Below are 26,191 nucleotides of genomic sequence, written 5' to 3' on the forward strand. Positions count from 1 at the left end.
CAAAACCCTCTTACTCTCTATATCTATTTTGCTGATAAAGATATAAATAAATGGATTACCTTCATAAAATTGTTGAATAGTCGTTGGAATTTTTTATGGCTACTCATGAAAACATTTCCTGTATGTTTATGTATAATTTTTATGATTATATTATGTCTTGATAAGATCTATTATGAAAATTATCTATACATCAGGTCACATATGGACAATTTTTATATTAAAATTAGTGATAAAAACCTCCGACAGACGGCCCATCATTGCTGAATTGTCTCTTTATAAGAGAGCTAAATTCTAAAATAAAGATAATTTTTTCATATTTAGGTTTTTCAAGAACTATAATAATTTTTAAAGTTTTTATTACAAAATCATAATTAATGGATATATTTTTTTATAAAATTAATAATTATAGTAACAATTTATTTTCTTTTCTCATATATATGGGCATATATGACCAGATCAAGCTTTATGAAGCCATATCAGGCGACACCAGAAACTTTTTTCACGGTATATAGTATAAAAATACGTTGTTGAGAAATACTTGTAGCCTTAGTTGAGTGTAAATAAATATGAAATAAAAAATCTGTAGACAACAACAGAGTGAAGAATTGATGGTGCCTATAAAAAAGGTGTTTGATGATCGATGGATGAATTGTATAGCCCTGGGGATCCTATATACTTGCAACAGACCTCGAGGTGTAATGAATAGCTGTTGACCTTTGACTCACCCGCTTCTGAAGAGAAGTGGGAAAAGACTTGAGGAGGAATGGTTTAATAAACGAGATACTAAAAAGACTAAAGTTGTCGTAAGTTTGTCTCTCGGGGACCCGACTAGAAGTAGAAGAAGAAGTAGAACCTGAGCTGTGTAGCAGAAGGATGTCATTGCCGATGTAACGATGCAGTAAATTCTTTCCGCGTCTCTAGACTCTTTCGACGGTTTTTCTTTTTGATTTACACTGTCTACGTCTGTACTCAACTGCATTCAAGCTATACATATAAGTATGAGTAGGAGCAAAAAGAGCAAGAATAAAAGTTTACTCTGAGTTGAGTCTCAGGAGAAGTTATCCCGAGATATTTGGGCAGATAAATCTCCAGTAACGAATCATCGATTTGCAGATGAATGAGACGATCATGTCTGAGGGAAATGGATGTATTGAAAAGACAATGAAAACTCGAATTTATTCACCGGTCGTAAAGTAGAAAAGTGTGGGTAGTGTGAGAGTACACTCTAGTGATGCTGTAGAATGAATTTGTCAAACAATAGAGTTGATAAGTGCGCTTAATTATCTTTTCTTTGAGCGAGATAGTGCAGCCGCATGTGCTAATTGAATTTTATTCTCTCTTTCTCTCTTTCCTCCTATTACTACACTTGCCTATTGCTCGAATTCGATCGCAATCAAATCACCAGCACTTTGAATGCCAATCGCTTTCAACCCGCACGCTCATGAAACGGCTTAACCAGTCAATCGTTAATTGCTAATTGCTAATTACAGAGATCTTTTTCCATTGTTTCGCATAACCGTTCTGACCAATTCCTATTAATCACCTGCGTTAATAAATCCTGAATTCGTCATTCATCAACGTCTATTGACCGTTCTAATACGATGGCAGTTTTTTTTAACTTTATTTATTATTATTAGAGATCCTTTTAGTTTTGAATTTATTTATGCTTCTTGCTTTTGTATTAATTTGACTCAATTCTAAACCGATCATTACTGACATATGGCTAACGGCTGGATGATTTCACTTTACGTTACCCTCAGGAAAACCTTTCTATTATCTGCTCAACTGCTAGTAGAATATTGGTTGAAATTTGAAGCTGTAAATTACCGAATCAAAAAAATTATGTTATTTTTAGAAACGATAAAATTTAAAAATTTTTGCCCTGACCCTTGACATAGACGTCAACCGCTACTATAACTTACGTTACTACTTGTGTGTATGTGTAAATGGTAATTATTTTAGTTTTTGAAAACAATTCATTGTTATCTATTTCGTTTAGATTTTTAAAAATTTAGTTCATTTGGAATCTTCCACATGACAATGTTGACGTAGATAATAATTGGGAAAGTTTCCAATTATTAAGATAAGTCACTTTTATGTCGGGAATTTAAAAAATAAAAATCAATAGTATAATTACTTTTTTATTAGATAATTAGACTGACGCAAAATTAAAAATCGGTCATTTTTATCAAAATGAAAATCCCGATGCCATCATCTTCTATTTTTTACAATTTAAAAATTCCGTTCATTTGAAATTACCCACCTCGAAGTAAAAAATTCGAGTATATATACCGTCAGTTATTTAATTCCAATTTCAAATTCTCGTCGACGGACTAATGTAAGTACTAGATTTTTGGTAACTTATTACATACCTATATTAAACTGTTCCTGCTTAACAATCATCAATTTATTTTTATGTTTCTAGCAAATAAACTTAATCGAAAGTTACAATGAAGACTGCCGATCACTTGTTTCTCCTGTGTGTTCTCTTTGGAGCCTCTTTATCAGGAGGGTTTTCGTCACCAGACACCGAAACTGAGCTCTACAACAACTCAGAAGTCGTCCCAAATATAAATGGTGAATAAATCTTTTTTATTATTTGTAAGTTTTGATTTGATTTTATATATACTTGTAGATCTTAAACATTTTTAGAGTGATAATATGTAAAATAAGTTAAAATATTTTTTGTCCCGAATTCAAAATTTTATATATTATTAGGGATAATGGGAATTTTAAATGTCTATAGATATAATTATTATTATTCATTTAATTTCTTCGTGAAGTTCTTTTTCAGATTCCACTCAGAACTTAGCTATTTGAAGACGCGTCATTTAAAAAGTTTATAATGCTACTGAGATTCAGCGTTTGCCAGTCAGCCGTGTAGCGATGCGGGTAGCTCGTAAGTCTGGCGAGCGATAGGTCCCGAGTTCGGTTCTCGGTTAGGGTAAAGCGATTTTTATTTATTTCTTTCTTTACGAAGCGTATTAGGGTAATTTGACATAGGAATCCTTTCCTCCTATCTCCCTACTCCTTAATCTGTAAAAACTGGACAGTAAATAATCCCTGTTCGAGGAAAGTTACTCTTCCGAATTTGAGAGATCGTTTATTTTTTTTTTTTTTTTTTGTTAAAAAATTAATTTATATATTTTTTTCTGTTCATAAACGATATTTATAGTAGTAATAACACCGGCACACAAAAAAAAAAAAGTTGTCTGTACTTGGGACGCGCCACATATATTCCCATGTAATTTGACCCGCTGAACCCGAATTTGAGGTCCGTTTGGCCCCTACACCCTAGGATTTTGAGAAAACTGTAAAAAACCGAAAAAAAACGGGAAAATTGGGGGTTTTGGTGATTGAAAAATTTTTTTAGATTCTAACTATGCATGATTTTCATGTATTTCGATCTGCTTTATACTTATCTGAAGTGTACTCAGACCAGCAGCCATTAAAAGTCTAAGTAAATCCCGAAAAACCCATGAAAATTGCGAAAAAACAAAAATTCCCAATATTGTGATAAAAAATGTATTGAGCTAAATATATGATGATTTTCATGTAGGTTTATCGACGACATATAAATCTCCAACTTTTATAACTCAGACGTCTCGAAAACATCAAACAAATGTGCAAAAAACCCCGAAAATTGGAAAAAAATCAAATGTAATATAATAAAAATCGAGTTATTATTCAAAATAAATAAAAAAAATCATATCATTCGATCTGTGGTGCATAAAAAAAAAGTATTTCGTCTTAAGACTTAAAAAAAATTAATTTTTTCGGAAAATATCATCAAAACCCTTTGGATTTGAATTTTAATTCGTTCTCCGCTTATATCTCACCCTTTTATCTTCAAACGTCCTGCATAAAGGGTTTCTCTTTCGTTTCCTCTCTTCTTCGGGTAAATCTCTCTTCAGAGTCCAACAATGATCTACCATCATATTGACATCCACTCATGTTTTGATGGAATGTTTCTTCTCTTTCTTCACTGAAATTACCAAGATTTTCAGGAAAGTGTGAAAGATGAGATTGTAAATAGTGCAATTTTGTATTCACATTCCCTAAAAAATTTTTCCAGTAGCTCATTCGACTAAACTAAAGGAGACTTATGACAATTTACAGGTTGTATTAGATAAAATAAACTATTCAGAACATCAATGGAAGGTTTGTGGTGATCTGAAAATTGCAACAATATTGCTAGGCCAACAATCAGGGTTCACAAAGTACCCCTGCTTCTTATGTTTGTGGGATAGCCGAGACCGAAAGAATCATTACATTCAAAAAGAATGGCCAACAAGAACAAATTTGAATCCTGGTTCTCACAATGTTACGCGACAATCTCTAATTGATCCTTCCAAGTACTTGCTGCCCCCACTTCATATCAAGCTTGGCCTTATGAAGCAATTTGTCAAAGCTCTGGATAAAGATGGAAACTGTTTTAAGTACTTGGGCGAAAAATTTCCAGCTATAAGTGACGCTAAATTAAAAGAAGGAATTTTTGATGGACCCCAAATTCGGACTCTATTCCAGGATGCTAATCTTGAATATGAGATGAACGAGATTGAGAGAGCAGCTTGGGGAAGTTTTAAGGAAGTATCACAGCAATTTTTAGGGAATACGAAAAGTGATAACTACGCAACTTTAGTTGACGAGTTGTTATACAACTATAATACTTTAGGTTGCTTAATGAATACAAAATTGCACTATTTACATTCTCATCTTTCACACTTTCCTGAAAATCTTGGTGATTTTAGTGAAGAGCAAGGTGAGAGATTCCATCAAGACATTAGTGTGATGGAAAAACGATATCAAGGAACGTGGGATGTAAATATGATGGCAGATCATTGTTGGACTCTGAAGAGAGATTTACCCGAAGAAGAGAGGAAACGAAAGAGAAACCCTTTATGCAGGACGTTTGAAGATAAAAGGGTGAGATATAAGCGGAGAACGAATTAAAATTCAAATCCAAAGGGTTTTGATGATATTTTCCGAAAAAATTAATTTTTTAAGTCTTAAGACGAAATACTTTTTTTTATGCACCACAGATCGAATGATATGATTTTTTATTTCTTTTGAATAATAACTCGATTTTTATTATATTACATTTGATTTTTTTCCACTTTTCGGGGTTTTTTGCACATTTGTTTGATGTTTTCGAGACGTCTGAGTTATAAAAGTTGGAGATTTATATGTCGTCGATAAACCTACATGAAAATCATCATATATTTAGCTACATACATTTTTTATCACAATATTGGGAATTTTTGTTTTTTTCGCAATTTTCATGGGTTTTTCGGGATTTACTTAGACTTTTAATGGCTGCTGGTCTGAGTACACTTCAGATAAGTATAAAGCAGATCGAAATACATGAAAATCATGCATAGTTAGAATCTAAAAAAATTTTTCAATCACCAAAACCCCCAATTTTCTCCGTTTTTTCGGTTTTTTACAGTTTTCTCAAAATCCTAGGGTGTAGGGGCCAAACGGACCTCAAATTCGGGTTCAGCGGGTCAAATTACATGGGAATATATGTGGCGCGTCCCAAGTACAGACAACTTTTTTTTTTTTGTGTGCCGGTGTAATTGTTAATGACAAATTTTTATATTAATGACAATTATTATTAATTATTACTACTTATTTTTTATAACAATAATAATTATTATTCATAATAATAATTATTATTGCAGTGATTAAAACAAAAAATAAATAAATAAATAAATGGGATTTCAGTTGGATTTGAACCCGGATCCCTAAGAATTTCAAAATTTAATTTATTTATTATTATTATTATTATTATTATTATTATTATTATTATTATTATTATTATTATTATTATTATTATTATTATTATCTTTAATATTATTATTATTTCAAGTCTGGTTTGACCGTAATCGTAGTAAAATAGGACAAAACTCCACTAGTTACGGTAAAACCAGACCTCAGTTTAAATGAACTATCAATATAGCGCCAAGTCTGTTTTGACCGTAAAATTGAGATGGGAAAAAATTACGGTTAAAACGGAACTTAAATTTCGACTCGGGTTGCTACGATGTAAAGTTCGTATCTACACTTTCCAAAAAAAAGCACGACAACATAACAAAGATTGAATCGAATTCAAAGAGAGCGTCCATATCTCACAATGTAATTATAGTAGAAGATAAAGGATTTATTTATTAACTTTTATAATAATTTTATTAACTTTGATTCTCCGTGTTCGGGGTTCTATTACAACAACAAATGTTACAGCTTCCCAGGTGGCACTTGTCGATCTTCAGAGGACTGCTTATCAACATCGTACTCATGTCAATCAGGGACTTGTAAAAGCGCAGTCTATATTAAAAACAGAGAAAGTTTATCTTAAAAACCCGGAGTTACTGCCAAGTTTATTCAAGACAAAAATGCTACGAAAAAAGATCAGGAATTTTTATCTGGAGATGAGTGGGACGCACCATTGTACGTCTGTCGGATTTCACTTCTTGACTACGTACACGGAAAGATTAAAACCCGACTGGTTCGTGTTCTGCACCAGACTCAGTCGTGTGCGGGTTACTTTGCACGGATTCTGGTGCATCAACCGACTGAGCCGTGTGCGCACCAGATTGAGTCGTGTTCTGCACCAGTCTGAGTCTGGTGCAGAACACGAACCAGTCGGGTTTTAATCTTTCCGTGTAGTGCCGGAAAAACTTATTGCCCATAATGAATGGAATGATTGCCATGCTCCAGTAGAAGAATCTGAGATTACTCGATAGTCCTACGAGGTACGTAAAGATAAACACTGACCTATTAATCACAATTCTAATAATTTTGTACTACAGCTACTGGTAGGATCTAACTTAAAATGGACAAGCTCTGTCTACTACCCTGACAAAGCAATTTACGGAGGTCATCAAAAAAATGGGTTGCCCTACCTGATTTGCCGAGCTAATCATACCAGTCTATCAATTGGGAAAGTTGAACCTCCATATTACAATACGTGCTCCATTCCTTGAGGTTGGAGGGTCCATACTACACTGATAGAAGGATTTGTTTATAGTTAAAAATATTTGTTAATATTTAATAAATCATTTATTAAAGACCACTTTTTAGTCCTTAACAAATATTTCTTAATATTTAAAAAGATTTATTAATATTCAATAAATGAATATCAGATTTATTAAATACAAACAAATCATTTTAAATACTATTTGTTTAATACTAAAAAGTGGTCTCTAATAAATGATTTGTTAAATATTAACAAATATTTTTAACTATAAACAAATCCTTCTATCAGTGTAAGACCCAGTTTGAGGTTTTAGTTCAGAATTAATTGTTACTTGCATGTTAATAATTTAAACGTATTGTTAAAAAATAATAAAAAAATAATTCAGAAAACTAAAAACTTTAGAATTTAACTCGATATTCAACGATATTTATTTACTCAAAATATGAAAGTTTTTATTTTATGTACTTAATAACATCAAAGTAGAAATTAGTACATCTACTTAACTTCTATAAATATAAATACATATGAAGATATTACAAAGTAACTTTGCGAGTCGAGCATAAGTCACTTGAATTTATATCAGCGACATTATTTATCAGATAAAAAAGTGTCATAAGTTTAACAGAAATATAAATTTTAACATTAAATAAATTGGCTTTATCGCCTAAATTAAATATGACACACAAATGGAATTTATTAATGATCAGCTAGCATACAAATAAAAACAATAAAAAAAGTGAATTAATACCGATCAATATTAATTTAAATAGTTTTATCGTTTCTCGAGATCACACCGGGACCGGAATGACGGCGGTGTGTATAATAATAGTTAATACAAGTCAACATAATTTGCGTGCCGGAGAGTTGAAGACTGGTCGAAATCGATAACCGCGTAAACCGGTCGCCGAGTAGATTTCCATGTTAATCTGACAATGTTGGCCGAGAGACCCAAGTATATTCGATCGCAAATGGGTCTCGGTTCGTTGAGCACGTGCACTATATATTCGCACACTCTTACACGTGGTACAACTTCCACACATGCTCACACATGTGCATTCAAAAGAGCTAAGTAACTGAAACAAGCTGCTTTATATACCATCCACCTATATGGGATTATATACGGCGAAAATAAGAATAACAATCATTTATGAATAAAATTTCGGTGCAGAAACTAAGAAGAAGGAAAATTACCCTGGGAATATAAATAGGGGAATTACTATTACAGTTTCTACAATCATCCTTTAAACTTAATTACTCATACTACTTAAAGAGAGTTTCGCTTGAACGATACCCAGGATCAGTTGCGTCGTTTAGAGCCTCTGCTCTCCGCTAAACAACTGGCTAAGTAGCCATAGACAATGAAAGCTCATTATCGCAATTTGCGGTAACCTTTTTTCTCTATTTCAGCAAATTGCTAACCACATTTCCATCTCGCCGGCATAAAACTTAAATGAACAAACACATATACACGCACATAAGGATAAACTTCGAGGATTTTGGAAGCAGACCGTAATTCTCTTAACCGCAGAACTACTCTGGTATGAATGTACGTCTATAGTTGGACTCTGAAAGCCTTAGCTGACATGTTATACAGGGACGGAAATTCAATAAAGCCGTTAATCTTGACTGAACGCAAGTTAGTAACGCACGTGTCAACAACGTCTACAATATATACTAGTGAAGGCTAATACTCCTCACTAGTGTTGGTTTTGCTAGTAGTAGTTTTAGTGTTGATGTTTGAGTTTGTGTCGTATTGGCCAAGTGAGAAGATGGATTCGACAAACCAACACTACACTAAAAATCATACGATACGACAAATCATATCACGTTAAGCCTGATTACTCGATAAATTAAAGTATATTAAGTTATTATTTATGTTATGCTTATTATTTGGATTTAGACACCTCAACTCACATAATACTTAATTCATATCCGAGTATTAATGACTTTAAACTGGTGGTAGATATTATCAAGATAGCTTGCGAGGTGATGGAAACCCGATACCCTATATATGGCTTTACTGTATGATTAACTTTTATGTCGAATCAGGTTTTATTATTGAATTAAATTATAGACTAAGCTGAGTACATACTATACTCTTTTACACTGCATTCAACAACTGAATAAATATTTATTAATGCTTCGTAGTACGTACTATAATCATAATTATCATGACTAGTGTACAAACATAAGCGTCGTTCTGTGTAATACTCACATATAGCCAGATAGAAGCGTGAAAAATGAATTTTTATTTTAATTTTAAATCCTTAAATATTTTCTAGATCTCTGATACATTAAATAATATTAAATAAAACTTAACTCTCTCGAAATAAGACAAATTAGCAACTACACGCCATCTGTTGAAATTTTTTACACTAATTTTAATCAAATAAATTATTCATGCGATATCAAGCCAGACAATAATCATGTCAGAAAATTTTTTCATCGGTATTCATTTCAAAGCTGATTGGAATTGTAACAATAATGATGATGATGGTGATTCCAGATAATTATACTAAAGTAAACTCTAGATTGTTGATTGTAATGATGACGATTGAGTTTTATAATGACAGGAGTAATATACAATCCAAGTTAAGATCTGGTTTTTTAATTGGACTCTGCAGAGTGCAGTGGAATTGAATGTAATTCTGATGCTGTTGTTTTAATTGTTTAAGAGAAGCGATACTTGCTAGTGAGTAAAGATAGAGCAGAGAGCAGAGCTTTGGTATTATTCAAGTGCCATCAAGAGTTCTCTTGGATTTGTCAAGAGGAATGAGAACACTGTACCGTCTAAATCCACGATAACAGGGCTCAAGGCCTCCTTGTTACGTCACTGGTCTTACAACCCCTCGAGCAGTTTTCAGGGTTGCTAGGATACACCCCACGGTCAAACTCTTGAACTCTGTCAATGCAACAGACAAGGATGCTCCTTCGTATTTCTCATTCACCTTTAAGATGTTATGCGTCTCAACTCCCATACCAACTTCGGCTACAACTTCAACTACTATACAACCGTCGATGCTTTAATACACATTCAAGATCCAAGGATCTCTCTTCGAGAAACTTAACTTTCCTTCTTTCTTAGATTCCTTGCTGCTCATTCGGATAAAAGAGGAGAGAAGACGAGCCCTCGGTTATAAGCACTGGTAAAAGCCTTAGGGACTCTACGGTAACTTACATTAAAAGTACATCTCTGTTGTAACTACTATATTGATATTGTTACTCAGTATCTCTTTACCGGATATCCGTCAGTTCAATTCGTATAATCTCTTTTTAATCTTTAAGATCTTTTTCAAATTGCCTAATCGCATGATAATTTTACGATTTTGGATAGCCAGAATAGCAGTAATAATGCAATGAAAGTGGAACAGGTGATGGCTGGCTTATGAAATCTTGGGGTCAAGTTCGACGAGCCGGGATACGCGATAAAAAAAGGTTGAGTTTAATATTTTAAAATAAAACATTTGTCTCGTTCGTGTTGTTTCACTTTAACGGCTCGGCTCTCGGTTTTCTCCGGTATAGTACAGGTTTTATTTTTTTTATTTAATTTTATTATTATTTTTTTGGTATATGCTCGTAAAAACGCTGGAGGCAGCGCGATGAGCCTGGTATGATGATGGCCGCTTAAAATCCACAACCGTAACTAACTCATCGTGAATAAACGTGTACGTCAGGTATTAGGATAATTTTTCCATTAACAATAATTCCAGTGAAGTTTTTAAAATATTCCAACCAGGAGATATACTTTTCAGTATTATAAATTACATGTATTGTGTTTATTATTATCAGTGAAAAAACATTTGGCTGCATTTGATGCCGAGTGTATTCCTTGTTGTACAATATAAATATAAATACCTATAATAACAATAACAGGAGTAGCAACAGCCTGGCTCGAGGTATTATAGGTATATTGGTATGGGTAAAACACATTACATTCTGGTTCTCGAATACTCGACTATGGGTATGACGGTCTTCCGGTTTTCGAACTCGTAAAAGTCACGGTTAAGGGAAAAAGCATGTTGCTAGGTACACTTGAGCGAGAAAATTAGTAACAGTAGATTGCCTTTAACTTTTGAAACACCGAATACTTCCATATACCTACTCACTTCCAAGACTCATTTCTGAGTTGTAATAGCTGTGTCAACAGAAACTTTGACTATTCTACTTCTTGGATATATATTATTGTGTAATATGAGTTTAAAGGTTATTCAGCTTGCGAGTTTCTAAAGCGAGTAGGTATAGAGTCTTTGGTCTCTAGACTCTAACCATGATTGAGCTTCTAAACTCTATACACGACTTCACAGTCAACAATTTAAATTACAACTTTAAGTCTAAATTTAAAACTAAAATCTAAAGTCAAAACTTGTTAGTAAAAAAATTTTCTAAGATAGTTTAATATGTCCATTTATAATTTTTGATACTGTTCTGATATGAAAATTGATCACATGCCTTTAAATAATTTTTTAATAAAAGATAGTATGAAAAACCTCCGACCGAGGGCGCACGATTACTGCATCATCTTTTCACAAGTGAGTTTAAGCTGATAAAATTAAAAATGAAAATTGTTTTTTATAAAAATTTTAATAACAATATATTTTTTATTTTCTCATTAGTAAATTTTTTACGGATAAGAATAATATTTGTTGGCTATTGTATTGTAATTCCATTGAAAGCAGTAAATAAATAAAAAAAAAAGGATGTATGGTATAAATTAAAAGATAATTTGCTACTAACGAAATGGCTCTTGAGAATTAGTATGTATGTATGGATTTATTATTATACATACATAATAGAAACTCTCGAGCTAGAATATACCTCGCAGGTATATAAAGATATTTAGTGAAGACTTGATGACTGTATGAAGAAACAGTACAGTGGAGATGAGAGTGCTAAAGAGAAGAACTAGAGAAGTGATAGAGGAGGTGAGAGACGCGGTTTGCCTTGGTAAGATAAATAAGAGAAAGAGAAAGGAATGATTGTCAGAGTGAGAGCAAAGGAGCAAAAAAACAGCTGGAGACAAAAGAAGACACTTGTTAGTTTTTTGACTCATTAAATTGGAGATTTAAATTTAAAGAGTCTTATTTGAGGTATTGAAACTCTGAAGCTTGGAGATAAGTTACAATTGTTGTATTGATATTTTATTTTATTAGCGAAAGGCGTGAGAAGCTGAACCGGCAAAGTAAAAAAATATTGTGCCAAGATATTCCCCACGTAATATGCTGTTATAAAAGGCTGATAAAAATGCCCAAATGAGAAATAATCACGGAGAGTCTGGCGTAAACTGCCGGGCACTGTGATTGAACAAAGAGCAGGAAGATGGAGTTGGAAAATAGCCTTAGGCGACTCAACTGAGTAGATATACCAAGGTATAGATATAGAGTTACATTGGAGCTGGGGAGCAGAATAGAATCAGGAAAGAAATAAGGGAGAACGAGAAAGACTTACTTTACGTTCCACGGTGGACTGAGAGAAACAAGGTGAGGGAAAAAAAGCGGATAAAATAAAGAGAATAGAAGAAACAAGGACGTTTTGAGGATAGTGTACTCACTCACACCCTACAGGCGAACTAATGGAAATAAGTTTTCCACCCTCTTGTTCTACGCTGAGATATGTGAGTGTTGGGAGTTGACTGCTATCTGCTAGAGCCCGACGCAGATATAGGGTGTGGAAGAAAAGATAAAGACTAGAAATCGGATATCGGACTCTTTACTTGTACTGCTTTTGCCCACGGGAAAGACAAATTCACCATGCTATGCTCGAGCTCTCAAACGAATTACTAGATAAACATGCCTATCTCTGATTTTAAAGTCTGGCCACATTAACACTCTTTTTTTATTTATTCTTATTTATTTTTACGTGAAAATTTATAAAAGTGTGAAACTTGGATTTTTTATCTCGCTAATTTTCAGGCTAGCATGATAATTTAAGCAAAAAAATGAAAGCTCCAAAAAAAAGCAAGTTTAAGAACGTTGAAAATTTCAACAATGAAGTCTAACAATCTACCAAAAAAATTGCCAAAAGAGAGACAAACTTTTGTAGTTTTATGAGTAATTTAAAATTTCATTAAAATTTTTTTTTTTTATTACTGTCAATTCATTGACTTTTTATAAACCGGATACTTTTTACGTGAATGAAATCCAAACTTAAGGTAGTTTATTATTCGCATAAGATGTAAAAAATAAATTAACTACAAATCCCCACCCATGACAGTATGTATAAATATAATATTGTGCAGACAGTAAATTCGAATGATCTAACTGGTATATAGTTGTCTCTATCTATTGTCTACTCGGCTCGTGTTAGCGAAACATGACAATAATTCGATATGAGTCTACAAGCCCACAAAATATAATGTAACGCGCCCCGACAGCGCTCCCTCAAATCGTTTCTCGTTCAACTTGTATTCCTGTTGAACACTACGTACAAATACACAGAGATATTGGGTGTGTTGGTTTTTGTATGTGTTAAGCTTGAAGGGGAGAACCGGCCACGACTTTACTTTATATATGTATATACCAGAGTGTAATAATAGTGAGAGAGAAGCATTGAAAAGACAGAGCACGCATGAGAACAACTGGAAACGATTGTTCGATCAGTTTAATTGAATGGAAAGAGATAGAGGCTTATAGTGCAGACGTCTATCATGGACATTGCACAGGTACTAATAGCACTTTTTTATAAAATATTATTCCTAAACCCATTTAAACTCCGCACTACTTTTTATGTTATTTTATTTTATATGTAATTCACTTGTACTATTATTTTATTATTACAATTACAGGAAATGTGTTTGTTGAGTCGAGTTTACTTTTTAAAAATAGTCGGTGAAGAAAATAATAATTTTAATAGAGAGAAACGAAAGTATTTTTTCACACGCCGGAAGTTCTTTTGATAAAAAACGAGAAGAAAATAATAATTGTAGATAAAAAATAATGACCAAAGCTTGCCGGAGAGGAGAGAAATTTTTTTCGAGTAATTTGCAATGACTTTGATGTTTCAGCAATTAGTTTGCGCAATTATTCAACCAAGATATAATAATATATAAAATTATTATATTATAGATGTGTGTACTGTAGATGGATTAAAGAGTGTCCTCTTTAGCACTTTGTCTCTTTAGAAACTCGCTGGCATGTCTCGTAATTCATTTATTGACAGACAATACAAGCCACCTGCTGCAAGTAATTACAGAGAATTTAAAACGACAGCCGAACAATACGCAATTTTGTAAACCTCGTTTTACATTTATTGTATGGTTTCCAGTTCCGAGTTTAGTTTAGTTGAGGTTGAAACAATGCCCAGATAATAAATAATTGCACTAGTCATTATTCCGAATAAAAATAAACTGACTAATAAATTCATCTTGTCAGCGGAAAAAAATATTTGTGTAAATAGTATTTTAATTTAAATTAATAAATTATTTATTTATTTCTTGGAACTGGAAATGAAAACTCTGGCATCGTTAATGACCTAGAAGCTATGGAGATATCAGAATTTTTTATTTTAAATCTAGAAATTTTAATAGATGAGAATTTTGGAGCCAAGCGGAGTTTGGATGCTGTATATTAGATTGTATGTTACGAGGAAGCTCCGAACCAGTGGTAGTGTTAGTTTTGATATTAGTATTAATATATGTAAGTAGCAATAGCAAGGTCGGCGCCAGAGTTTCAAACCAGCATCAGTGTACAACGTTATATAGAATATAATATAATGGGTTCCATAAGCGTTACTAATTCAATTCCGCAATCGCTATTCACTATTCTCGATTAAATTTCTATTCCACTTTACTTTCGCTTCATTAGTTTACACATTTACGAATAAAATTATCCTCGAGTTATTGTACAATAACTTTAACCCCACGAATAATAATAATAATAATAATAATAATAATAATAATAATAGTTTGTATTATTAATTATTAGTATTATGGTTTTCGTCTAGTATAATTTATTGGTATTTTTAACGAGCAATAAATATTTATTATTCCATTTATTAACCGTTGGTACGATGTGAAATTTTTTTTTTATTATTAAATTGTAATAAAAAAAATTTTCTAGATTTTGAATAAATTTATTCAAATAAAATGTTTAAAAAAATTGAATAAATAGAAAAAGAAAATTTCTGAAAAATTTCTTGTTAAGGAAGTTCGAGCGAATCTAATGTAAAAAATAATTTCCAACTTTGAGCTTTGAAATTAAGTATACGTATAAATAAATACGTAATTTATTTAATCCCAAAATTTAAAAAAGATTCACCGTTTAGTTACTTAGATATTAAATTTTAAAAATCACATATTTTATCTCCTTATACACGGGCTCTTATGGCGGACAGACTCTTGTCGAGAATTGAATTATTTTTTTCAATATTAACCTCTCAACTTTAACGTATAAAAAACTATACACAAAAAACTTGGATTATTGCAAAATATAAAAACAATTTAATAATAATACATTACCGATATAATTTTTGAAATATTTAAAGTCAAATTTTATGTTTGTAACTTGTTTATCGTCAGCCATTTATTCAAAAAAAGATTTGACAACATCGCGTCAACAGCTGAGAAAAAAGAAAAGGATAGAAATATAGTTACAGAGAGAAAAATGTTTAACTCACACACTCATCCATATCTCAGTTATGGGTATAATCAAACGCGCTATTGCCAAATCTGTTTATTTATTCCGGCAAGTAATAAATACCAAAGTCATTTTATTACTTTACTTTATTAAATAAGTAAAAATCATAAATTATTAAATTGTTTAAGTTATTTTAAATTAAAATAAAGAATTTTGACGAATATTGGGAAAACTAAAATTTTAACATTATTTTGACTCATTAGTTACGCTTGAACTTCCTTAAAAAATAGCAAATATCAAAAATTTATGAGCTGGAAATGAAAAAAGAGACTTATTATTCAGAAATTCTGATGCCAGAGTACAAAATTTTTGAAAAATAATTCTCATTTGCGTTACGTTGGTGTGGATTAAAAATAAACGTTGGTGTAAATGTAGATGTAAATGTAGATAGACGTGGATGTGTAAGTGGGTACATGCGAGAGCGTTAACGACCGTGCGGTAGACCCATGTCGAGCTGAGCTTAATCTTACTCAAAGTAATAAAGTGGAATCCGAGATGGCTCGCCGATTCTAACGTACGAGCGGAGGGTCGTAAATTCGCTGCCCTCGTCTTTCTCTACTCATACCGACTCCACTCGAAGTACATCCATCCTGAGTAGAGATCCACCGTAGAACAACTGCCCGGCTTACCCCATTCACTCTCATCCTCTGGTTGGTAAAGGGCCACCCTTTACCAATTCCCCTTTCCTGAGCTTTTGGCTGACAACCAGGAAAACGTTTCGAATAACAAGGATTACAATCAGGAAACAATCCTCACTCTCGGCTCGCTCAAAATATTCTATCATCATTTCAGTGACCACCAGCTCCTATTCACCCTACCAACAATGCCTAATACCCACTGACCACAATATATATACATATACCCATATAATATATCATACATTAATAGATTACGCTTTGTCATAATTACAGTAGTTTGGACATTGTTTGTTAAATCTGTTTGTACTCACCAGTGATGCCTTGTCACACACACTCCTGATAAACTGATGCAATTATTTACTCGCCGGAAGTTGCTGGTTACTGGACACCTGTCATTTCAAAAAAATAATATATTTTCAATTTATTTTATAAATCAACGTTCTAATTAGCAAATTGTCTAACTCTATTTTAGAAAATCTTCTATTTGTACGAAAAAACAATTAGTTCAAAATTTATTATCACTTTAAAATCTAATAGAGGTATAATATTTTGGTTTGGATCATTCAAATAATTTATAATTAGACTATTGCTACATCAAAATGTTAAAAAATCACACTCCAAAAAATAAGGAGTTAGACCGATTGCTAATTAGACCGTCGGAATTAAATTTTTTATGACATTAAAGTAAGCAGTCGCTTGACAATTTTTTAATTTTTTTTTTTAAATAAATTAGCTCCGAAAAATTATTTCTAAAAAATTAGATTTTTTATTTTTTTAATTTTCTATAAGTCAATTTTTTTTCTCATTTTCTTTGACATAATTCATTTGCTAAAAAAATTCTTAAAATTATAAAATATCTGCTAAATTAATTTTCATTTTTTTTTTTTCCACAAACTATTTCGTATTGAAATAAATGGATTTTTTAAAAATAAATATACTTAAAAAATTTAATGCGTCATCAAAAAACATTTATCTAACTCGAGAAAATGAAGGATGTTATAATTTTTTTATATTATTATTATAAAAAAAAAAAATACTTGCAATGAGTCTTACAATTTTTCAAGTTTAAAATGTCAACCTATTACACAGTAGTCATTGTTGAATCTCTTTGCCGTTAATTCCTGGAAATTCAATCATTAAATCAACGGTCCATCCAAAGTAATTACGCTGTTCATCATTTATACTCACCGTGCTCATTCCAAGTACGTTTATTGACTTGAAATACTATAAAACTCAAACGAATTACAACAAATAAATTTAAACTTCTCTTGCAATGTTGACCGTTGCGTAAAACGAGACCAACTGACGCCATCTTGTAGTGCGCATCAGGAACATTTTAAATTTTTTCGTACCGCGCATGTCCCTACTTTACTCACCGTACGCAATATACTGACAAGTTTTTTTTTATTTTAATTTATTTCCAAGGATTTATGTTTTATATTTAAAAAAAATTTCATTTTTTTTATTATTTTTTTTTCAATTACAATTTTATGAAATAAAATAATTAATTAAACAAAAAAAGTTGCTGAGTTGTACGACGTACTATTTCCGCCCAGTTGCGCGTTGCGCAGAACACTGTCCGCCATTTGTCAGACTATCTCTTTTACACAAAGTTGCTTGTGGTGAGTATGTCGTACAAAAAATTATTCATTTATTTCTTAAAGTAATTAAAAAACGGTAATAAAAAAATTACTAAAAAACGTGAAATATTTTTTTTTATAAATTGTGATGATTTGAACGAATGTGCGGTGCGAAAAAATGCCGGTTAAATTAAAATTACGTGAATGTTGATGACTGGCCATGTGGCTGCATGGTTATATGTGCCTCGGCTTGTTGGAATGTTAGGTTATAGTGCATCAATGATGAATATATTATATTAATAAGCTCATATTTTTCAGATCACCATGGAGGTCGAACAGTACGAAGACGTAGTGCTCTCCACGGTTGGAGCTGAAACCGTAACTGTCGCTCCATCCGCAGAATTGCCAGAAATTAAACTTTTCGGCCGCTGGAACTGCGATGACGTCCAAGTGAGTGACCTGTCCCTGCAGGATTACATCGCTGTCAAGGAAAAGAACGCTAAGTACTTGCCCCATTCGTCAGGACGTTATGCTGCTAAACGTTTCCGCAAGGCCCAGTGCCCAATTGTTGAGCGATTGACCAACTCCTTGATGATGCACGGTCGTAACAATGGAAAAAAATTGTTGGCTGTGAGAATCGTCAAGCACGCTTTTGAGATCATTCATCTTCTTACTGGTGAAAATCCTCTTCAGGTAAGAGATATATTTATTTATTTATTATTATTATTATTATAGTACGGAGTAAATATTAGGATAATTTATTTATTCTAATAAAACACTTGAATGGCAAATAATTGCAAAAAATATTGACAAATTTTATTTCTAATAATTATAGTTTTTAAGATTGAATTGAAACATAATTTAAAAACAAAAATTCTTTATTTTGCAAATGTCAATTAAAAAAGAAAATTATTTATAAACAAATTTAAAAAATTTGTCCATGTAGAAATTTAAAAAATCTAAATTTACAAATTTTTTGCCTTGAAAATTTATTAGTAATTTATTTTTAGTAAAAAAAAAATAAACATCTTTTTAAATGTAATTAGAAAAACAACAAAAGCTTGATTTTCTTTTTAAGTTTATTTTTAAAGCAAAAAAAAATAAATTCAGACTACTTGGATTTATTTTCTTTCTAAGTTTTTTGTTTATACTTGAATATTTTAATAAAAAATAAAAATTGTCTAATATTTAGCTACGATAATTATTTAGAAAAAAAATATTAATTAATTATATTGTTTTTTAGGTGTTGGTAACAGCTATCATCAACTCTGGACCACGTGAAGACTCAACCCGTATCGGACGTGCTGGTACCGTTCGTCGTCAAGCCGTCGATGTGTCTCCACTTCGTCGTGTGAATCAAGCCATCTGGCTGCTCTGCACTGGAGCCCGTGAGGCTTCATTCAGAAACATTAAGTCCATCGCCGAGAGTCTCGCTGACGAGCTTATCAATGCCGCCAAGGGCTCCTCGAACTCGTACGCTATCAAGAAGAAAGACGAGCTCGAACGTGTTGCTAAATCCAACCGATAAGTCTTTTTCATTGTAACAATATCAATAAAAAATTTAATGTCTTTACACAAAATGAATAAATAATTAGTAATCTTATTATTTCTTTCCTGCTTTTTTTTTTTTTTTAATTAAATTTGACTTTTTTTTTAAATTATTTTTAATAATAATAAACAATGAAAATAAATTTAGCAGATACTTAATCATTTTTAGAATTTTTTTTTTTTATATAAATTATAGCAAAAAAATTAGAAAAAAAAATTGAGATGTAGAAATTTTAAAAAATAAAAAATGCAATTTTTTTTAAATAATTTTTTGGAACAAATTTGTCTGTTGAAACAATTACAGTAAAAGCTGTTAAAAGTTATCCAGGTTGTCTTTCTTGCTCTTGTTAGCGTTTTATGAGAAATTGAGACAGAATTACGGTAACTTTTAACAGCTTTCACTGTAAAAAATTCTCTAGTCACTGCTAACTTTAATGTCATAAATAAACACCACAGTTGGTAAGAAGGAAGCTATCTTATCTTTAAATTTGCGCGTGCGTAACAGATGGTGGATCGTCCGATTAATAGCATTTGTAGCTCTTGCTTTTATTGACAGTTTCTTCAATTAATAATGGCTGGTAATTTGAAAAAGGTAATTAATTAAATATAGAGTTTTATTAAATAAATAATTTTATCATTATTATTAATAATTAACGGTAAAAATAACACGAAAAAAGCCATTTTGTTTTTTTTTTATTTATTTTAAAACACCTGCACTGCGCATGCGTAATCAGAGTTTATCATTGGTCGCCGTTGCATTCATAATTCGTAGCTCGTGCTTCTATTTACAGTTTATTGAATTAATAATGGCTGGTAATTTGAAAAAGGTGATTAATCAGAAAAATGAAATTAATAGAGTCTTATTGAACTTATAATTTTATTGAAAATATGTTATGATTGTTTGTTTTGATTACACAACTGTCTCTAACCTAACTTTTGACTTTACTGAAATCAAGAGACATTTGTTAACAATTTTTGGGTTTTGTTTCCCAAATAAATTATTACAATTAAAACATAAAAAAAATTTTCATTCATAATTTTTATCTTGATTAAAAATTATTTATTTTAAATTTTACTTGCCTTAAATAATTTTCTTGTGAAAAAAAAATTAAAAAAATATAAAATTTCTGTAGATGTCATTATCACAACTTGTGTCATAATTGTTGACCAAAATAATAAAATAACTTGATATTTTCAGACGACTTTTTTAAAAGGACTAGAAGTTGCGAAACACCCTCACCATTCTTTGACAAATATTTACACAAGAATCCTGCGAGTGCTTGCTAAATTTCCCACTACATCAGCATACCGTACAAGTACCGAGCAAATTGTCAAAGAACGTGCTGAAATCGTTAAAAATGTACGTAATCATTAATTTATTTAAAATGTCGAAATAATCATCATGTTTATTATTATTATTATCATGATTATCATCAGTGTGGTAATACAAGTAACGGTAATTTTAATTAAGTATCTAATTAAAATGTAACAGACCCCAGATGTAGAGACCCTGGAGAAGAAAATAGGCTGTGGTCAAGTAGAAGAATTAGTAGTACAAGCTGAAAATGAATTGCTGTTAGCTCGTAAAATGGCCGTATGGAAGCCCTGGGAGCCTCTAGCAGAACCAATCCCTAAGGATCAGTGGACTTGGCCACCTCACAAGTAATTTCCTTATTTTCATACATACATTTAGTACTCATGTATTTAATCTAGGTTGTTATAAAAAAAAAAAAATAATAATAATATCATTAAAAATAATTATTTAATTGAATGTAAATATATACACAAGTAAACATTATGTATTACTATGTCAGCAAGTTATTGTATGAACTGGAGATCCCTTGAATGATTTGAATGGAATGTTCTAGGTTGAAGAGTTGAGTGTGAAAAAAATAAAGAGATCAATGAACGAGTAATTAAAAAATGAGTAAATTTGCCGGATAGCGGGAAAGTGCTGGCAAGTTGGGATGATTGAAGAAAAACAGCATTGCCGAGAAGATGTTAGTCTAAGAGCTCGACTATTGCTGGTAATATAATCTAGTATGCGTTATTACAGACATACACACTACACCTACAGTATGAAGTCTTAGGTCTGTTGATATGATATGATACGAGTTGGTATTGATGGTAAGAAGTAAATTAGTGTGTGTTTATGTTGTATGTGTGCAGAGCGGAGCTTGAGGGGGATAGGAGCGGCGAGGAAGCGGACGGAGTAGAGCACCAGCTATACTACTATCCAGTACAGATCCAGGTAAGCAGTGAGCTCTGAGCGAAAGGTGATAGAGGGGATAGAGAGAAAGAAAGAGGAAGAGAGATTGCAAGTAATAAGAATGGAAGGAGTAAAGAGACTGTTCTGTCGGTCGAAACTGGGAACTCGTAGCTCCGAATCGGATGTCTTAGAGTAGAGCTCTTAGAGAACGCTCGGGAGCCGCACTTGCCTCCGAGACATCGTCGACGCTATATCGCGCGCGTGTTTCTCGTCGAGGATGTAAACAAAGTTACGATCGTAAGTTCATGTTCACGCATGTTTTCATTCTCTCTCTCTTGCTCGCTCATTCTAAGTCGCTTGTCGTCTTTCGCGGCTCTTTCATTATACGTCTTGTTATACCAGAGTTAAATAACAGTTTATTGTTTTTTGGGATAAATAATTCAAGGAGTGTTTGTTGATTAAAAATAATTAAAATAATAATAATAATTATTACAACGACGACACCATCAGTAAGTGTTAATAGTTGAGCTATTATTCAGCTCGAGCAAGTTGCTACCGCGATTGCTACTGTTACCGATCCCAAGGAGGACATCAAGAACCTAACCGGGAAAACAGTTGGTCACGTCCGCGGGTCACTTAAGTACACGAGTATCCGAGTTAACTATTACAACAGGTCCTTTGTGAAACCCAGTTATTGTTATATTTATTTTCATTTGCAATAACTACTGGAGTAATCGCGGTACGTGTTATTGTTACTGTTGTGGAACGGTTTTGAACAGTGAATAGTATTGTTTTTGTTTGTTGTTGTTGTTTATTATTATTATTATTATTATTTAAGTTATTATTGTTGTTATTGAAATTGGAATTGGAATTGGAATCTTTGTTCCTCTGGAATCACCAGCAGCCAGTTGCAGTAGCAATAGCTCCAGTACACCGTGGTGGACCTTTTACTGTCGAGAGCCAGAGCCTGGGTACAGTGAACCTCTTGCCCGTTTGTTGTCGGTCTATCTGTGTCGGATTGAAATATCGGTGGCGCCGTGGGAAAGGGATCACCGGCACGCCGTTGGCTCCATTATCGGTAAGTGTCGATTTCGTTCTCGTGGCTCTCAGAAACTCGCTTTCGGATACCAATGATTATGCTGATCCTCATACATTTTCTCAGAGCCACCCTCTATCTATTTCCATCTATATTTATTCATTAATTTATGGGTTACTCATAATAAGCACAAGAGTTGCCAATAATAAAATAACTTTCCATTTTTTTTTTTTAATCAACAAATCACAATAATAATCTTAATGATTAAATTAAATAAAATGACAATGTCATTTTCGCATAATTTCCACTCGACTAATGCCGAGGATTGACATTGGGTTTTTCGTGGCATTACCGATGTCCTTGATTAACCACAAGTCACCTCGATGTCAACGGTACAACACACAATATATAATAATAATAATTATTATTATTATTATGAATATCTACAACGTATTTACTCAACGTCATATTGTTTTCGTTATCTGTTTACATCAATATATTATTTCACTCCGAATACACTCGATGTCACGGTTTATTTATTTATTTAAATTTATTATAGGGTATTGTATTCTGGTTATTATAAACCTTACCCAGTTACATTAACAGGCATGCTATAGGTGGTATGTATCGGTATGCTCAAATGTAATTACTGTGGCCAATAGTACACCCATTTTCTTTGGCAGCTCCGTATGCTCTGAACTAGGATAGTATCGAATATATGTATAATAACTTTCACTGGCGTGCCAAAGTGTTATGAAACGATGTTAATGTCGATTGTCACTGTGTGTTCAGCAGTCTGCTGTGTGTTCATGTGTCCAAGGCATACCAGCTAACTCGGAAATAAATGATACGATATATTTATATAATAAAAATACCTCACTGATATACATACTTAGTGTATTATTTTAATATAAAATACTAAGTATGTTGAGAGAATAGAGGACGGGCTGTTCATTAAGCTACCGATTGCGAATGAGGTATAAAAGCGAGAGGATAGGAATAGATGGAATGCAAGTCGGTGTATGAGATTTTATCAGTAATGTCAAGCGCCCTTCGAGAGACCGATCTAAAGGCGGTATATCGTCGATTGCAAAGTAAAGAGTAAAGAGGAGCAACTAAACCGAGTAGTATAGAGTATAGAGTAAGAGGGTCCACTCTCTTAAAATGAATCAGTGGAATTTTACTGTTTCACAGCTATAAGTATACCAAGTGGTATACTTATAACTGTGAAATAGTGAATATACCACTAATTTCTAGTGATTTTCACTGTTTCAGATTTAGAGAGCAGTCTACTGTCTTCTCTTGGTGGTGAGACCCCAAGGAATTTACTCTCCCGCCCTTATTCTCTTATTCTCTTATTTATTATCTTATTTTTATAAATAATAAACAGCAATTCGGCAAAGGGCAAAGGGAATTAAATAACTAAACTACTCCAGCATCCTCCTACCGTTACCTTAAAAATTAGGTCTCAGACAATGAGTAATTAGTAGTCTTCTTTTCCCGGCATCCGGACTTTCTTATCTGGTATCTCATATCTGGAATCTTAAATCTTAAACTTGGTGTCTGGTAGCTAAATAAAACTAAACTGGTGACTACTCATCGAGCATTATTATAATGACGGATAATGCAACGTGACTTTCCAACTTATTCTTTAATCTCTACTTGCAAAGTAAAGCTTAAGTACACTAATACTCTGCGTAAACAAAACATCTGGCTCTCTCTACCCAAGAAAATTTAAAAAGTCGCTTTGCTTAACTTAAATGCCAACTCATTTAATTTCTCATACCAATTTCCATTGTTGTAATGGCTCCTTTATACATACATATATATCTTAATAATCTAAGTACATTCTTAACTTAACTTAAAAATTTTTTCACACGACTTCATTTCCCTTTATAACAAATACCTTTAACTTAACTTGGCTAGTTATCTTTTTATCGTAAATTAAATGACAATATAATGAAATGCGCTCTAAATTACTCATACTCACAAAGTATTTCTATATTTTTTTTTATGTTATTTAGTAAAACGAATTACCGGCGGAGAAAAATAATATTACTCGTTGCAACACCCAAATTAACAGTGACCTCTCCCTTGGAACAATTACATATTTAGTTTTTATCTTTATTTTTTCTTTATTATGTCTGCTACTCAAGGATAAATAAAACAAACCAGTTTTCTAATTGATTGATCTATCTTCTGTATAATAATATAATAATATAATAATGTAATATAAAATAATAATAAAAGTCTGGTGTTAGTGTCAATGTTACAGTAGGAATCGTCATAAAAACGGGAAATTAGCTAGCTTATAGCGCGGTTAATAATTAAGTGTTTCTCGCGGGTAGAAATCGAATAATCGTGGCATGAATAACAAGAAAACATTGAAATAAAAGGTATATAAGCGTAAATAAAAGCAGTATGGCACTTTCCAACCTTTTTTAGCCGCGGTATGCTGGAGCAAGTGCAAAAAACCCGGTTCGCGATGCGATTTCGCACGCATTCACCTAATATACAATATACACCGGTGAATCGACACTGTATCAACCGTAGTACGTATTCAGTAGGTACACAGACCGTTACTTTTATTATTCGCAGCATTCTGCATTCATAAATCCATATATTAAGTAGAATATAATAAAATAAATCATTAAATACACGCCTGGTATTTCATTTATTTATTTATTTATTTATTTATAGTGGTAGTAAGTGTGAATAAAATATCTTTTCGCGGACAGCGAGTAGTTTTCTCGCAAGTACACGTGTGTGCCGATACGTGAAGCAGTACGGGCTGTACGCCCTATTTACACCGGATCTCTTTTTAGAAACAATTTATTCCTTAGACGTCATAACAAGTAATTCAATAAATAAATCGAGGATCTTAGATCTTAAATTACGGGAATCGTTTAGGCGTGTTCGTAGTTTCAAGGCTCCTGTTCGAGCTAATCGATTTTTGATGATTATTAAAGTACTTCAAGTGGAGTTTATAGTCGTTATGGTAACCTATACCGTCCATGTATATTTATGTGTAATTTGTCCTCCGGTTAATAACAATAATAATGGTTAAATACATGCCTGCTCTAAGTGAGCTAAAGGTGGAGAGAGTATCGCCAATCCTAAAGTGTCAAGTGATGCAGACAGGTAGTAAAGATATCTTTTAGTTTTTTTTTTTTTGTTTATTTTACATTTGAAAATTAATTTTTTATACAAATTGATTTAAATTAAGATAAAAATTCTGGGTAAAAAATTTATTTGTTTGACTTTATAAAATTAATTTTTTTACATGAATTTTAGTGGAATTTTATGATAAATTATTTAAACTAATATTTATAATAAAAAAAATTTATTGATAAAAATTAAAATTAAAATTCAGAGTTGAATATTGAAGTTATAATAATATTATTAACATATTTATTTGTTTATCATGTAAAAATTAATTTTTCACATGAATTTTATTCCGATTTAAAAAAAAATTTTTTTTAATTATAAAAATTTTGGGTAAAACATTAAAGTTAAAAAAATATTTATTAATTTATTTACTAAGTATGTATATAGAAATATATTAGTAGTA

General features: G+C 32.1%; 3 protein-coding genes across 12 annotated transcripts in view; all 3 read left to right on the forward strand.

The window, feature by feature from the left end:
* The first annotated feature begins 10,950 nt into the window (after positions 1 to 10,950).
* Positions 10,951 to 19,418, forward strand: LOC123259382 (40S ribosomal protein S5). Of its 2 annotated transcripts, none has more exons than XM_044719849.1 (3): positions 10,951 to 10,956; positions 18,146 to 18,520; positions 19,071 to 19,418. In XM_044719849.1, exons 2-3 carry the CDS (start codon positions 18,152 to 18,154, stop codon positions 19,353 to 19,355), a joined length of 654 nt encoding a protein of 217 aa, XP_044575784.1. In that variant the 5' UTR covers positions 10,951 to 10,956; positions 18,146 to 18,151; the 3' UTR covers positions 19,356 to 19,418. The 2 variants fall into 2 exon arrangements, with proteins under 2 accessions (XP_044575784.1, XP_044575783.1); XM_044719848.1 differs by lacking the exon at positions 10,951 to 10,956 and adding an exon at positions 17,765 to 17,869.
* A 442-nt stretch (positions 19,419 to 19,860) lies between these two features.
* Positions 19,861 to 21,133, forward strand: LOC123259383 (NADH dehydrogenase [ubiquinone] 1 alpha subcomplex subunit 5). 2 transcript variants are annotated; one of them, XM_044719851.1, is made up of 3 exons: positions 19,861 to 19,967; positions 20,574 to 20,735; positions 20,868 to 21,133. In XM_044719851.1, exons 1-3 carry the CDS (start codon positions 19,947 to 19,949, stop codon positions 21,039 to 21,041), a joined length of 357 nt encoding a protein of 118 aa, XP_044575786.1. In that variant the 5' UTR covers positions 19,861 to 19,946; the 3' UTR covers positions 21,042 to 21,133. The 2 variants fall into 2 exon arrangements, with proteins under 2 accessions (XP_044575786.1, XP_044575785.1); XM_044719850.1 differs by lacking the exon at positions 19,861 to 19,967 and adding an exon at positions 20,078 to 20,202.
* Positions 21,134 to 21,249: 116 nt separating this feature from the next.
* The window catches only part of LOC123259381, an 80,399-nt gene continuing 75,457 nt past the window's right edge, over positions 21,250 to 26,191 (forward strand). For 4 of the 8 annotated variants that reach the window (XM_044719845.1, XM_044719839.1, XM_044719847.1 and 1 more), the window contains exons 1-3: positions 21,250 to 21,465; positions 21,545 to 21,626; positions 22,486 to 22,662. The gene's annotated coding sequence lies outside the window, so the exon portion shown is untranslated. Of the gene's footprint in view, positions 21,470 to 21,544; positions 21,627 to 21,676; positions 21,882 to 22,485; positions 22,663 to 26,191 lie in introns of those variants that run through there. The other 4 variants (XM_044719840.1, XM_044719841.1, XM_044719843.1 and 1 more) reach the window with 4 other exon arrangements.

Source organism: Cotesia glomerata, linkage group LG2 (genome assembly GCF_020080835.1).
Source record: "Cotesia glomerata isolate CgM1 linkage group LG2, MPM_Cglom_v2.3, whole genome shotgun sequence".
Classification (NCBI taxonomy): Eukaryota; Metazoa; Arthropoda; class Insecta; order Hymenoptera; family Braconidae; genus Cotesia; species Cotesia glomerata.

Coding starts and splice junctions, on each gene's coding strand:
- LOC123259383 (XM_044719850.1), top strand. CDS start 20,098: ATGCGTAATCAGAGTTTATCATTGGTCGCCGTTGCATTCATAATTCGT. Junction 20,203..20,573: donor TGGCTGGTAATTTGAAAAAG/GTGATTAATCAG, acceptor TGATATTTTCAG/ACGACTTTTTTAAAAGGACT. Junction 20,736..20,867: donor GTGCTGAAATCGTTAAAAAT/GTACGTAATCAT, acceptor AAAATGTAACAG/ACCCCAGATGTAGAGACCCT.
- LOC123259382 (XM_044719849.1), top strand. CDS start 18,152: ATGGAGGTCGAACAGTACGAAGACGTAGTGCTCTCCACGGTTGGAGCT. Junction 18,521..19,070: donor CTGGTGAAAATCCTCTTCAG/GTAAGAGATATA, acceptor ATTGTTTTTTAG/GTGTTGGTAACAGCTATCAT.